Source organism: Vanessa cardui, chromosome 12, assembly GCF_905220365.1.
Source record: "Vanessa cardui chromosome 12, ilVanCard2.1, whole genome shotgun sequence".
NCBI classification, from domain to species: Eukaryota; Metazoa; Arthropoda; class Insecta; order Lepidoptera; family Nymphalidae; genus Vanessa; species Vanessa cardui.
This window is the reverse complement of record NC_061134.1, coordinates 6,308,582-6,323,839: the sequence shown is the minus strand read 5'-3', so window position 1 is coordinate 6,323,839 and position 15,258 is coordinate 6,308,582. Positions and strand designations below refer to the sequence as shown.

At 32.3% G+C, this 15,258-nt stretch overlaps 1 protein-coding gene across 3 annotated transcripts in view; it reads right to left on the bottom strand.

Moving 5' to 3' along the window:
* Positions 1–5,430: 5,430 nt before the first annotated feature.
* Positions 5,431–15,258, bottom strand: part of LOC124534339 — a 36,337-nt gene continuing 26,509 nt past the window's right edge. The window contains exons 2-5 of one of the 3 annotated variants that reach the window (XR_006966734.1): positions 8,975–10,371; positions 8,460–8,580; positions 7,806–7,860; positions 5,431–7,670 (exon numbers count right to left, since the gene is read on the bottom strand). Coding sequence is in view for 2 of the 3 variants with exons in the window: in XM_047110111.1 (XP_046966067.1) it covers positions 7,619–7,670; positions 7,806–7,860; positions 8,975–10,343 (1,476 nt within the window). In the remaining variant the exon portion in view is untranslated. The remainder of the gene's footprint in view (positions 7,671–7,805; positions 7,861–8,459; positions 8,581–8,974; positions 10,372–15,258) is intronic. The other 2 variants (XM_047110111.1, XM_047110113.1) reach the window with 2 other exon arrangements.

The following is a 15,258-nucleotide window of genomic DNA, read 5'->3' as shown; positions in this document are numbered from 1 at the left end:
CTATGTTACAAATAAATAATAAAGTTTTATTTTTTTCAATTCATAGCATAAAAATGGCACAGTTGTCAGAATGTGGCTTCAGAACAATATTGACAATCGTGAGATCCACCTTTAAAGACAGAAAGTATTTCCGGGTTCACAGTATACGACATTATTGGATGCAGACGAAGCATTTTTAAGCCGACTTTAAAAAGATGGAGGAAAAAAGTCAGTTTAATTTCTTTTCATGTTAACCAAACAAAGACAAGGGGAATTAAATGCGAACACCGACATTAAAAGTCATGTGACTTGGAATTCATCAGCAGCCTGTAAATTTCCCACTGCTGAGCTAAGGCTTTCTCTCTCTTTGAGGAGAAGGATTGGAGCATATTCCACCACGCTGCTCCAATGCGGGTTGGTGAAATACACATGTGGCAAAATTTTTATTAAAGTAGACACTTGCAGGTTTCTTTCATTATCATGTTTTTCTTCACCACCGAGCACGAGATGAATGATAAACACAAATTAACCACATGAATATTCAGTGGTCCTTGCCGGGGTTTTAACCCCGCAATCTTCGGTTAAGATGCACGCGTTCTAACCACTGGGTAATATCGGTTTCTAACAGCATAGTATTGAGAATATTATAAACTAATTTTATACACTCATTGGCTAAAATTATACAAATGGAAAATTATTAATCAAAAGTACGAAAATAGGTACAAATAAATATGACTTGAATCAGTTGCCGATAACACAATCCTTATACGCTTATAGGTAAAACGATCATTTGTTACAAACATCAAAGCTTTGGTCGACGGTCGCATGTTTTGCCGACGGACGAGAAATTTCAAATTATTCATAGATACGGACACAATCAGCAGCGATCGTTTTTGAACATTGATTGGCACTATATTGTTGATTGTAGATTAGCGTTTTACCTACAACACCCTTTATAAAAATGTAAATTCAATGAAGTTTATTTCCATTAAATTATGTATACTCAACATGGTTTTTCGCATTTCAAAAGTTATTAATGATAAACCTATCAATATTATAGAGAAATATGGAACTGGAAGGAGGAGTCAAAGAAGCAATAAAGAGAAAGAAAATGTTTAATCAGCATATGATGAAACACTATCACAAAATCTGTTTCATTAATCTAACGACTAAACTAAATAATTTTAGACAAATGAAATCGACTTTTATCGGCATATTTTTCCCTTATAATTAATTAAGATACAATGTAGGTTTCCTAACAATGTATTCTCAAAAATCTTGCACGAAATGAATTATAATCATTATGTATAAATATCATAATTGGAAGTTCGGCTTTTAATATCCTTGCGAAATCTAATTATAAAATAAATGACAAATCTCGATATTTTCGTTTACTGTTTAAAAAGGAATGTTACAAATTACAATCCGTACTGTACATTGGTATTAATTTGGTGGACACAGAAACAGCCGGTCTGGGAACGAATACCAAATTAAACGATCCCTGTGTAGGAATTTCCTTTGTGAGTGTCAGTGATAAATATGCTTTAGCCGACAGAAATGATATGTATTTTATATTTACATTAATCGAATTGAATTTTTATAACTTGAGTTGTTATGTTAAACGTTTTTTATTAAAGAAATAATAATATTGTAAAATATGAAGTCGTATCAACATCACTAAATGTGAATTGTGTCTCGAAATAAGTCATTCATTTTTTTTTATATAAAAACGATATGTTGAGTTATTTCGTCTTACATTTGCATTTGCATTTACAAACATACCTATGCTACACATAATGAAATACTTGTACTAATAATGATATGGCCTTTAATATTAAATAGGTTTATCTGAAGCATTGTTTCTAGGATTCTGTACCCAAAGGGCAAAACGGGACCCCATTACTAAGGACCCCAATACTCCTCTGTCCGTCTCTCCGTCTGTCACCAGGCTCTTTGTCTTACGAACCGTGACAGTTAGACAGTTGAAATTTTCACAGATCATGTATTTGTTGCCGCTATTACAACAGATACTTAAAACAAGATAAAATAAATATTGAAGGGGCCATAAAGACATGATGTTTTTGCCTTTTTTACAGATAATGGTATTGGAAATGGAATGGAATTACTCGTGCGCCAGTTCGAATTATTACTATAACTATTAGGCCAGCACTTGGCTGGCCTTATAGTTTCCGAGCTATGCACATTAATAATATAAATATAGATTAATTGAATTAAAAAGTATTTATAAGTAATCTGACTTAACTGGCTTATAATTATTATAAAACCATACAATCATTGATATTGATTTTTTTCTTTCATGGCCGATCGATTGACTGCGTTGATGAAGAAAATAATTTAACCATTACTAAACTTAGTAAACTTACTAATTTCTGAAATCATGAGCTAATTTTACCTATTCCAACCAAATACTAAACGCTCATTGGTCGCTTGTTACGTCATCGAGTGCTATTGACCTATGAATTAAAGCAATAAAATCAACTCATCTAGTTTTGATCAACACTTCAGAATAGTAAACAGCCTACAGTAATAAAGGCGTTGAGGAGTCCAAGAAGTAACATCTTGGCTTATTATTTGAGAAGGCGGCCATTATTATTATATTTATATACATATAACATACATACATACATATACATATAATTTTTATTCATTAAAATATCTATAAAATGAAAGAGGAAAGCCAATTTGAGTGCTATAAGATATGTATGAAAATATTCCTTTGTTTCTTGTTAGTATATAAGCAGCTGTTCACCGAAGTCGGGCTTCAATGAGATTTTTTTTTATTTTTATTGGCAATTAAACAATTAACCCATTTAGATGTACAAAGACCATTCTGAGCCTCCCCTCGCGAGGGAGAAATTTTATACTCATTCAAAGCATTGTGATATTTTTTGGGACGCTTAAAACCAAGATTTTAAGGTTGCTGATGAAATCATATTTTAAATGAGATTTTAATCATTGATTTTTATATTAAAATCTAATGCTAATAAAATTGTAATATTTATTAATTATTAACATTTTTACTTTTTATTAAAAGCTTAGAAGAATATATTTAGACTATAATTTAGACTAAATGAGAAAATAGATTTAAAATGAAAATATTTAATTTTCGTTTTAAAAAACTTACATAATGTAGAGTATATTGCCGAAATGAACTTTTCAATACTATAGAATAAAACAAGAACCAAACTCGTTTATAATTTTATTATTCAAAGTTAAAATATAAAACATAATATTTTAACTTTGAAAGTTTTATACTGTATACATAACATATATTTATATAACATTAATAGCGCATCATATCTGTATATGTATGTATTGTTTGTGGGTTACGGCATATGCGTTTCTAAGCCATACGTCCGATTTAGTTGAAACTTCGTACAGTTGTTGTTGACACTTGTGTGAAGGTTCCTGGCATGGTACCATCAATGTACGAAACGTGGAGGGGGTATCGTATAATTGTTTACAAATAATTAATTTGCGTAATAAAATTAGTTGATTATAAAATTATCTCTCGAGGGTGTAGTTGCTAGTCTAAGGCTTAACCCCGGTTCAGGCAAATAAGCCTGACAAATAGACAGGGTCCTGTGTCTAATCTCCTTTCAATTTTGTTAGATTCGGGGTTTCAAAGATTTATAAGAAAGAAGGAATAACGAATGCATTCAAATTTTAGCCCAAATATGCAAGTATAACATGACCTGCGCTATATTTTTTACCGCCAGAATATCATAAAAGTATAGCAATAATATGAATGAGTCCTTAGTAAAAAAAAATCGAGCAAGAAATTGCTCTGAGGATAATAAGGTTGTTAGATAATCCTTTTGCTGAAGAAGCCGCGGGCCTAACAAGTTTCGTTCATTAGATCATGTTTCTACATATCTCTTATGTAAACGGAGCTCGTGAAAGATATATTTATGTACTTTTTAAATGTTTTATCTTCCTAATAATATAAGTTTATTTTTTTTTATTCTCCTTAAAACTGCATCCTTGCTTTCAATCGAGCGACGTAATCTACTATTTTATATTACTATATTTGTGATAAAATAATCATTACATAGTATAAAACAAAGTCGCTTACCGCTGTCTGTCACTATGTATGCTCAGATCTTTAAAATTACACAACGGATTTTGATGCGTTTTTTAATAGATAGAGTGATTCGAAAGGAATGTTTTTGTATATAAAACATGGATAATATAGTAAAGAAATACTGATAGTTTTAGAAGTTTAATCTTTAACCGGTTCTTCTGGGTAGAATCGTCTTTTCGAATCGGTAACTTCACTTAGTATAAAAAAATGTTAAATGACGATTCAAAAGTGCTTGTAAAAGCCTACTTGAATAAAGTGAATTTTGAAGTTTCTAATATAATGTCATAAAAAACAAATTCAGTAGTATAGTTAGTATCAATATTGCACCCATGCAAAGCCGGGGTCGCTAGTTCCATAATATATTAATTTCGCTAGATTATAATAATTCTTAATAATGTTTTATTAATACATACTTACAGTTCTTAATGTTGTTATGGATCATTCCAACGAGTATTTGATAGCAGCTTCAGCCGGCTCCTTTGGTTTGTCCGTCACGAACACTCTGCTTCCGTTTTATTTGATAAATGAATATTCAACTTTAGTCCCTCAAAACCTACTTATTGAATGAGCTATTGTGTGAGATGGTTAAATAGCTTTACGACTTTCTAAATTTTTAGTATAAGCTGTTATTAATTATCTAAGCATTAAGAATTTTTTTTGTATACAACACTTTTGTATAAATATATAACTTTGTAATATATATTTTGAATTACTGTTGATGTTACTTTTCATTTAATTTAAATAATATAAGTTTTGTTAATATACATATATTACAATCGCTTTTAAAAACGTTTGTCAGACAATACCTATACTTGTATATATATTATATGATATATTCAACTTAGATTTTGTTTAAGACAAGATCTATAATATATAAATAATATTTTTTTCAAAATTTAATCTAAACAGAATCTCAAATACTGCTTATTTAACTGATATACACTTCAACCGGCGAATTTTATTTGATGATATACACTTGTAACAGAATTTCACTCACACTTTTTTACACTTACAGGTTTCATTGCGATGTTTTCTTTAACCAAAATATATGAATTATAAGCACAAATTAAGCACTCAAAAAATTCAGTAATGCTTGCCTGAGTTTCAACGCACAATCATGGATTTAGATGCACGTGTTCTAGCCACTGGACCATCTCTTCTCCATTATCGATAAACCAATATTTGAGATTATCAACATATAATTACTATGTATTGTCCTCTAAACCCGCTGAGTCTTCATTATTTACTCAATGTCCCAGCGGATAAGAAACGCTGATTTCAATCCAAAGTATACAGATATAAATCAGCGCAAGCTATTTGGTATGAGAAAGAATAATAAAACAAAATGACGTTTTAAAGTTTATTTAATAAAAATCTCTTTTGACTTGAACACGATCACTAAATTACAGACAGTTAAAGAAATTGTGTAACATTGATTATTTAAGATCAATCAGTCGAGTTGATTACGACAAACATATAAAATAATATCTCGCTGATTAAGAACAGTGTTTTAATACATATTAATATTTACAGTTATTTAAAAGGTCCGTGACAAATTACAAACATTAAGATATTTGGACGCAGTATTTTGTCTTTTTCCCCCCCAGTATTTATAATTATATATGTATATATCTATCTTCAAGATAGTCGATTTCTTTGTTTCATAACTTATTTCATAAAATGGCCGATCAAATTAATATTTTCTTTTATTGACATTAGCAAATTATAAGACGGTTTTATTAATAACGTACTATCCAAAGACACTTATATACTCAAAAATATTACGCAACAACGATTACTTTTGATTTTCAAGGATGGATTAAAAAACACATATTCATCTCTTTTTAATAACAATGCTTTTATACTTCGTGAGAAATTCTCAATCTCTTTAATTTAGATAAAATTCCGTACAATATTATGAATGTCAGATTTGACTTTTTTCGTAAGAACGTAGCGTTTGAAGATAAAATAACATTAATAGTAGTGTATATATAAATGATATTATTAATAATAATATGAGTTAGAACTTGTCAGTGTATTTTTGATAAAAGAAATCAGAATACTGTCATTTTTATAAACAGTTAATGTGGTCACTCCTTCGAGTCAGATTTGCTTAATATTAATGACCAGGTTAGTTTGATATTAAAGTTTGCATTATACGTGCAATAAATCTCGTATTATATTACATATTGGTTTAAATTGAATATCACATACATATATATAGAAAGCCTTGAGAGTGAGTTGAAAAGATTGAAAACAACGGATGAGTTTTAATAAGTAATATATAATAGTAATATTAGAAGCCAAAAATCGTAAAAATAAATGTAAATATTAAGGAAAGATTCTCAACGATTATAAAAAGTGTATTCTGACAAGTTAGATAGTAACATTTCGAATATAGTCACACCCATATAACTATTAAAAGGCTGGCAGTTATTTTTTTTCTTAATACGCATCTGTAACCTACATACATCGCATATAAATATCTAACACAATTGCGACACATCGTATATTACGTTTTATATACAAGTATATATGATGTGAAATGAGTGCACCATTTTTTTATATTTATTTACATAATTTACAATTACATACTAACAATTATTAACAGTCATTACACGAAAATAACGGTCTCGATTGAAAATGAAAACATTTTATAAAAATGAAATATTTGTATAAATAAAATATTGGACCTTGGTTTACATATATTTATAACGACAACGATAAAATTATATTGTCCTCACAATTGGGAAGATATTTTTAATCTGTGTCAAAATTGAAATACAATATATATATATAAAACTGACACTAACAATAATTGTTTTAATAAGCGTTGATAAATATTAAAAAAAAAAGAAAATGCTATTGAGTTTATAATACATGTATAAAATCGGATTTAATCGTGTCAGCCTTTTTGTACCTAATATCTACTAAAAATTGATAAGTAACAACAACGTAGTATGTTTCTATGAAACTGTTATCTTAACAATAGAAAATATTAATTAGGCTCTTCTATCACGTCAACGTATACGCCCCTTTTTCTAATCATCGATTGCTATATTTACAACAATATTACAGTACAAAAAGTAAAGAGAAGTCTAAGCAGCGCGTCTTATAGACCCACTGTGTGGTCCAAATTTGGTACCACTGGTCGCAATCATTTGGAATGTTGGTATTGATATACATTTTCTCTTGACAATATACAACTCACGTCGCGTCAAGTAACTTAGACTTGTTGACGAGCAATGCATTTTTAAATATTTTAAATGCAACTGACTTAACGAACGATACAAATCTTGATAAATAACGACAGCTGATGCCTTATATGTCGGTGAAATTAGTACAAGATCTTCGTGACATCGAACATCGAAGGCATAGAATCGTGAACCGTCGCTTCGCCGCGGTTAATGTAGAGTAAACATGTAGCACTTGTATACTTCGTGTAACTTTCTAGTTGGCTTTCATTGTTGCCATTTAGTACTTAGAAGTCCTTCGCAAGAATTCGAGGCGGGAATTGCAAGGGGGTTCGGCCCCTCAGCTCTGTGCTAGGGAATCCAACGGCACCACCAGTTTTCCGTTGGAGTAACTGAAACAAAATGAAAACAAAAATTTAACGACGTTACAATTTTTCAATATTACATTTTTGTTTAAGGATTCAATTATTCGAAGCATGCATTACGTTTTATGATATGTCAGCATTTTTTTAAAGATTAAAAATAACCTGTATGGTATAGTGGCTGTTCTGGATTTAGCTCTGCTTGGCCTACATGCTTCATCTGTAACCAAGATATTTTTAATGAAACACTTGAATATAAGTTGTATTTATTCTGAGATCGATCGACATAAACGATACTAAAGAATCGTCGTGAAAAGCTAATCTAATAAAGTTTTGTTTCTTCGTAGCGCCGACGAAACTTAATTAAGTGGAAGCGCATGCTATTGTCTCGGTTCTTGCGGAACAATACTTATCTTAAGTCGAAGTTAGCAAAAGTAATATCTGCGATACCTTAATGAGAGAACTTTGTATCGACTTTATTAATCGTTTCTGACCCAACCACATCGCTGCTCGTTACTAACTTGGAACTTTAGATTTATTTTTATGAATATTCAAGCAAGTTAAAAACTTAGATGTCGTATAAAAGAAGTGCCATAACTTATGAGGGTGAAAAAAAAAGAAAATTAAAAAATAAAAACAACAAAAAAAATAATGGACGCGCTTTTACTTATTGCTAATGATTTACAAAAAAAAAAAACAAAAACAAAATCGTCACCTATTTTGAGTCTGTATCTAGAATATATTGTATGATAAAGTCCAATGATAAAAAGTTTCTTTTTTGCTAACGAATTAACTGACGTTACTGTTTTTGGCCCTTACCATAATAGCGGCTAACATCGTTGTGAGAGGCACGCATCGCATTTGACGGGCTCGGCACGCCGCTTGCCCTGAGTACCTTGCGAGCCGGACTTACGTCGGAAAGTGTACCTAACGAGCAGACCTGCAATGAAATGCCGCACCGTTAACAAAACAAACAAACGAAAACAACAAACACCTAGCGCGTCCATCTAGAAAGTGCCTAAGGCGGACGAAAAGTGGACTATTATAAAATTGGACTTTCGTTTGCGTACGTTTATGAAAAAATACTGCTTTTGTGTCAATTTATTATGTAATTTTCCGAGTTCGTATTTTTTTTCATAATGTGTCTTTTTGAGCTAAATTCAGAATTAGTTTCTTGTAATGGTTCGCGATAGTGATTTTATTAATTGTAAAAATAAATTAATGTACTAAAATAAAAACATAAAAATAATCAAAAACAAAAAAGGCTGACTAAATTAAAAATAAAAATAAAAAGTACAAATGAGATGAAACTAGAGAAATAAAAAAAAACTCACCTGTCAAGCCAGCCTTGTTTATACTATTGGAGCTCGAGAATCCAGATATTTTCCTCCAAGCCTTTTTATTCCAAAAGCCACTAGATTTTGCATCTCCACAACTAGAGCTTCTCGGCGACGCAGCATCTCTAGGACAGCGCAAGTTACATTCATCTGCACCTAAAATTCGAACACCAGCACCTCGCGTCCCATAAGCTACTGCAGGTAGATGCGGTACTGAACCTGTAGGTTTTCTTCTTAAGCTACCAACATAGCTTGCTCCACTACTACTTCCACTAAAACCACTATCCAAATCGGGGGGGTTACAGCTAGCGGGTGATAATAACTCATCAGTGGGACCAACTCTTAATAACTCTTCTATATTATCACGGTCTTCTGCCACTTCGGAATCAGGTGATTCGCACTCTGGCATTAACATCGCTTCTACACTAAGATTCAACTCTCCCAAAATTCGTTTGTGTCTTGACTCTACTCGGCGTACTTCCTCTTCAACAACGCTCCTATCAAGTGAAACTAAAGATTGCCGAGGTACATATCGATGTTTGGGACATGTTCTAGAACCATCTGTTATTTCCTCGTAAATATTTTCTTCGGTGCCGTATCTTGTTACAAAATTGTGTCGAGCGGATCGATCCCTCGGGACTCCACCCCGTCCGCGTTGACGATTTGCTTTCCTTGACGATGAAGGCATTGATAGATGATGATCGTAATAGGCATAAGAGTAATCGACAGGTTCGAACCGTTCCATTGTAGCTGCAATATTACTTCGGTTCCAAGACTGTGGTGGCTGGTCTCTTGATAGATTTACTGCAGCAAGCCTTGCGGGTAATATTTCATCAAGATCACGGGCACAACGTTCATCGAGAGATTGTGCCTCATCTCCATCTTCTCTTCTATGTTTTCGATGTGGTCGACGTGATGTTTGCGAACGAGAATGTCCTCTGTCACAATCTGAATCATCGTGGCTGTAATCTGGAGTATGACTACAATTTAATTCAGATCTATGTTTACTACAATCGATGGTATGGTGATAGTTGTGCCTTAAACTGTAATTAGAATTTCCTTCGTAATCTGATCGATCGTAGCACGGACTGTCGTCGGCGTTGCTCGAATGTGGATGGGGACAATCGGCAGCGATGCCAGACTCTGATGAGGGATAATCGTGTACTTCGGCTGTGGTGAGAACTCGATCGTCTGGTCGTGCTGGCTCGGACGCTGCATGACGATGATGGGGTCGAGGTCGACCGGTCTCGCGACAACTTGCAAAGGCCCTCTGTAGGGAAGGCTGGTGAGGGTATCGTCCACACCGTGAGTCGAACACCGCCTCCCCTGATTCGTCGGGGCTTGGCGGCGCACTTCGTGATTCCATGGCTCATCCTCTAGTCACCATGTAGTGCCTGTAACAAAAAATAATATTGTAATATCCAAAAGTATTTTATTACAAATAAATCGAATATTTTACTTTTAATAAAAGATCTCGGCTCAGTAGACGGGTGCCGGAGGGCAATGAATCCGAAATTACATGGTATGTGATAAGGGTAGGGTAAGTGACGATCAACACAGACGCCGACGTCGATATATCATCATCAGTCGCCGCGTAATAAAATCGGGTCTCCCACAGTTTGTATTGTTATGTAGGCATGTCTTATAAACGAAAGAATCATATTTTTTAAATCATTCATATTTCAAGTTGTATATATTTATTAGGAAAACTAAAATAATCATAACAAGATAAAATATAAATATCAGTAATTTTTACTGCCACATAAAATTGGAACACGTATTCAAACGAGGCAAAAAAGTAATAAATCCATTTTTATCATAACGAAATTCCACATCAGAATTTTATTGCGATTTCGCTTGAAGTTATTGCACGCATTCCAGACCAATTTATTACGATAACGATAATAAGTGTCCGTGAACTAGACAGTGTCGGGGGAGTTGGGGTCTACCCTATATCGTTTCTATGGTTACGGGGCGGTATTTCCCGCGGTATCAGCTCACATCCTCCGATAGTCCTTGCATCTAAATCATCATCAACGTTGGGAAGCGCCTCGTAAAGGGCCCGTTGACCGTCCGGCAACAATAATTTGTTATGCTATTCCGTCGTCGCCCCAAGATTGCCATTCCCGATTGTATATTAAGACGTCCTTTCAACACAATTCTTGTTCTTTATAAGTATGGGGGAAATCGTTAATGGCGGCGTCAGCTTAATACCTCCTGTTTGTTTTTCGTCCCCGCGCGACTCAAACCGCAGCCAATTCCATTAAATTCTCTTTACTGACTTTTTGTATGAGACCGTGAAAAGTATTGATTTATGTTGTATTTTGTATAAAACTTGAATTAAGCACGTTAAATATGTTTGATGTATTAACCTTTCAAATAACGGCAGTAACTATATTTTTAGCTGTATACGCATGAATTATTATTTTTATTTTACTAAATGTAAGTTTATGTATCCTTGTTCACATAGAATGTATGCTTCTTAACCTTTCGGAGGAGTGAATTAAAACTTAATACAACATCCAGTAAAAGGCCAATTAAGTATAAGAGACGATAGATCACTTTGTCATATGATATTTAACGTCTTATTATTATAGAATATAAACAAAATAATTTATCTAAATCAATATCATAATAAAATATAGATAATTAATAATAATCTTTGTTAAAAATTTTTAAAGTTAAATAAAAATAAAATGTTTAATTAAAATATTTTTATTCTGATTTATGAAAACATTAAGTAAAATATAACATTTATACAAGTCCCTTTAATAGTCGGATGCTTAAAAATATTTACATTGAAACGCTTCTTGAGCTCGCCCGAGACGTGCTTAAGATTCCCCTTTTTATAAAAATAATATGCAAAAATACCTTAGCAAAAGCTTAGTAAAATTTATCCTATACATTATTCGAATCGTGATATCAGCACATTTATTCCCCTCGGCACCCTCTCCTTACGTGTCGGCCAGGAGGGTAAAAAATCATGCAACATTGCCTTTGGTGGCATAATTGCAATCAATTCCGTGTTATTTAACGTTTATTACGAAAATTCTCGACATGTTATTTAAGAACTTTTGCTACTTTTCTGAATAGGGGAGAAATTTTTGTTTGAAATTTTTTTATTACATGAGATATCATGCATTGCCGATGCAATGAAACGGTCATGCATGTCAGTTAAAAAAAAATACTTTTAATTGCCACAGATTAAACTAAACAAATAAGGATAATTTAAACATATCGTCAATATTTAATAAATAATAAAATTAATTGTCTTTTGTCCCTCAGGTAGAAACTAATAAACGGATACATTGATGTCCATGCAGCGTTCAAATCGTTTGTACCTACAATGTATATTTGTATGAATTGTATGCCTTCTAATAAAGATGATAGTCGCTTATTACATTTAAATATGGAGATATATAATGGCTGTTAAAAAAATATGTTACTTAATATGTTGCTTTGAATATTACATCACAAAATTTTAATAAAACATTATTTATTTTAGTCGAGATTACAGATACTAAACCGTAAATCAGTATTAAACTAACAAATTAAAAAGCACACAATGCATCACATTAATTAAAACAATATAATAACTTTAATTTGTTACTCGTTTTAGCACCACAAGTGATTCGAATATTCCTCTGTTATTATAATATCATCATCCATCATAGCGATAAGATAATAAGTGTTTTTTCTATGCACCCCGCGTTTACGTTCGTTAGGAATAATAGTTTTTGTGGTGCACATGTGCTCTACAAATATTTTTACGGAATTTAATATAAGTGTTCGAGTATGCGGGATAGAACGCATAATTTTATTAGTATAAGCTGCAGCGTTTTTATATAAGAATATTAAATTTCTTTCCGATGAAAAACATACCTTACGTATAGTGCCCGCGAGGAATAAAAATAAACAAACATTTTGACATTGAATAAAGTTATTTCATTGGTTGAAATCCAAAATGATCTATGACATTCATTCTGAATTCGAAAGATTGACATTTTGCATAGATTATAAAACAAAATTCCCGGTAGTACGAAGCGATGCATCCTTTTTTGCAACGCAAAAAGTGTTGATTGTATACTCGTACTACTACCGGGAATTTGTATTCGCTTTAGTTGCTTCAATGTAAAGTTTCCCGCGCTTTTTTCGTTTTTGTGATATATTTATAATCTAATGACTTTACGAATCGGCAAAGTTATTATCGGATAAAAGTTTTTATTTGAAAGTAAAAGTAAAGTGAATCTTCTAATCTATAAATATAAGAGATAAATAAGAACACATCAATAACTGTTTGAAGTTCGTTATAAAGCAGATATTAATATATTTTTCTATCTGGAATCCTACCTCTGTGGGGATACTATAATATATAGTATGTATTTAATAACAGTAAAATTTTCGATAGTTGTTCATACTTTCGTAATCGTATGACAAATGCTACTTGACCACACAAAACGATGGTATTTTAAATTATTACTTGCGTTTCACTTACCAAACCAATAAACTATTATCGACAAATGTTACGAAGAAGCAGTTAATTTAGTACTAAAAGCTATTTTAGGGCCGCGCACCAGAAAACCATTAAGCGGTCTTTGTGGAGATGATCGTGTTTTACTGCTGAGAGAATTGTTAATAAAATGTGCGAATATATACAAGAACCGTTTTCGTTGGAAGCAGAACACGTATTGAAAATAGTCACTGTTCCGATACTATTTTAGAAAAACCTTAAATAAACTCATTCGATTTTTAAATAATATTGATTTCGATTCATATCTTATGAAAAATATTATTTATTAAAATATTCTGACAGACTCTCACCTCTTTTATAACCAAAGGTAAACTTGAATGTTATTATAGGTTGTATTGTAGTGTCATATAGTAGCAGGTTACTGTCAAAAATAGTTACTGCTAGGCTGACAGTATAAAAACCCAATATGAAAAAGAATATATATACCTCAATTTTCATGGTGATCGGTCAAACAGCGTCGAAGTCAATTAATCTCAAACAAATCCGTATAGCAAAATCCACTTCACATGGGTATATAGGCTACCAAAAGCATACCTTGAATCATTTCATTGCGAGTAATATTTCAACAAGCTGTACTTACAACTTATTATATATTATATACTAATTATCAAATATTAATTCCATTTTTTTTGTTTTAAAAGATAAACAACGGAACCGAGATGAATCAGAGGTTAGAACGCGAGCATCTTAACCGATGATTGCGGATTCAAGTCCAGCTCGACTGCATTTTAATGAGTTTGATTTGCGTTTATAATTTATCTCGTGCCCGGCAATGAAATGCATTTGTCTAATTCCAACCCGCATTGGAGGGGCGTGGTGGAATATGCTCCAACCCTTCTCCTCAAAGGAAGAGAAGGCCTTAGCTACATTAGGTTTTAGGTATATGTATTTATAGGCCATTAATTTACGATTTTTTTATTTTATAAGAAAATGTTAAATCGTCTTGGGAATTTTATTACTGTATCGAGTAGCTTGCTCCAGAAAGGTTGCATAAATTACAAGCAACGATTTATCTGTGAATGGAGTCATAAATTGTATAGAAGAATCAGATCAAATCGTTCCGACCGGCAAGTGAAGATTTGACTTAATAGCACAAAGTCATTCAAACGGTTAGGCTTCGAATCTTATTGGCATCTAAAGCAGTGGAATATTAACTGGGCAAAGGTCATTTTTTAACTTAAGTACAATATTTAGAGTTCGTTCTACCACGCTGTCCCAGTACGGGTTGGTGGCACATGTGATACAGTTCTTCTGACATACATTTGGATGTGTCTTTTTTAACTTTAGGACAGCGTTTTCATAGAATTAGCTTGAATACAAATCAAGCACGAAAATTCATAGCTGCTTACACAAATTTGAATTCGTTATTTTATGTTAAAATGAACATATTCTAGCCACTGATCGATTTTGGGGCAGATCCACATTTTATATGATTTATTAATTCTGTTTATATTTTATAATATCTTTAAAATAAGTCATGTATTTTTATAACGAAATACAATTAATATTCTAAAGTTTCTACTTTATACGAAATCTGAAATTCATTTCAAAAAGAACTTAGTCGTGTAATTTCTATTCAATCATTGTAAATAAAAAATCCGAGTTCAACAACGTATAGAAATAAGAAATATGGCTTAAGCAATAAAATGCCAGCAATTCTATTGGCCATAGTAAGGCTTCTCAGCTGTTGCTCAATTTTCTTACGGATTTAGTTATAAGGCAAAGCAGGTACGATGGAAATTCGAGTGTT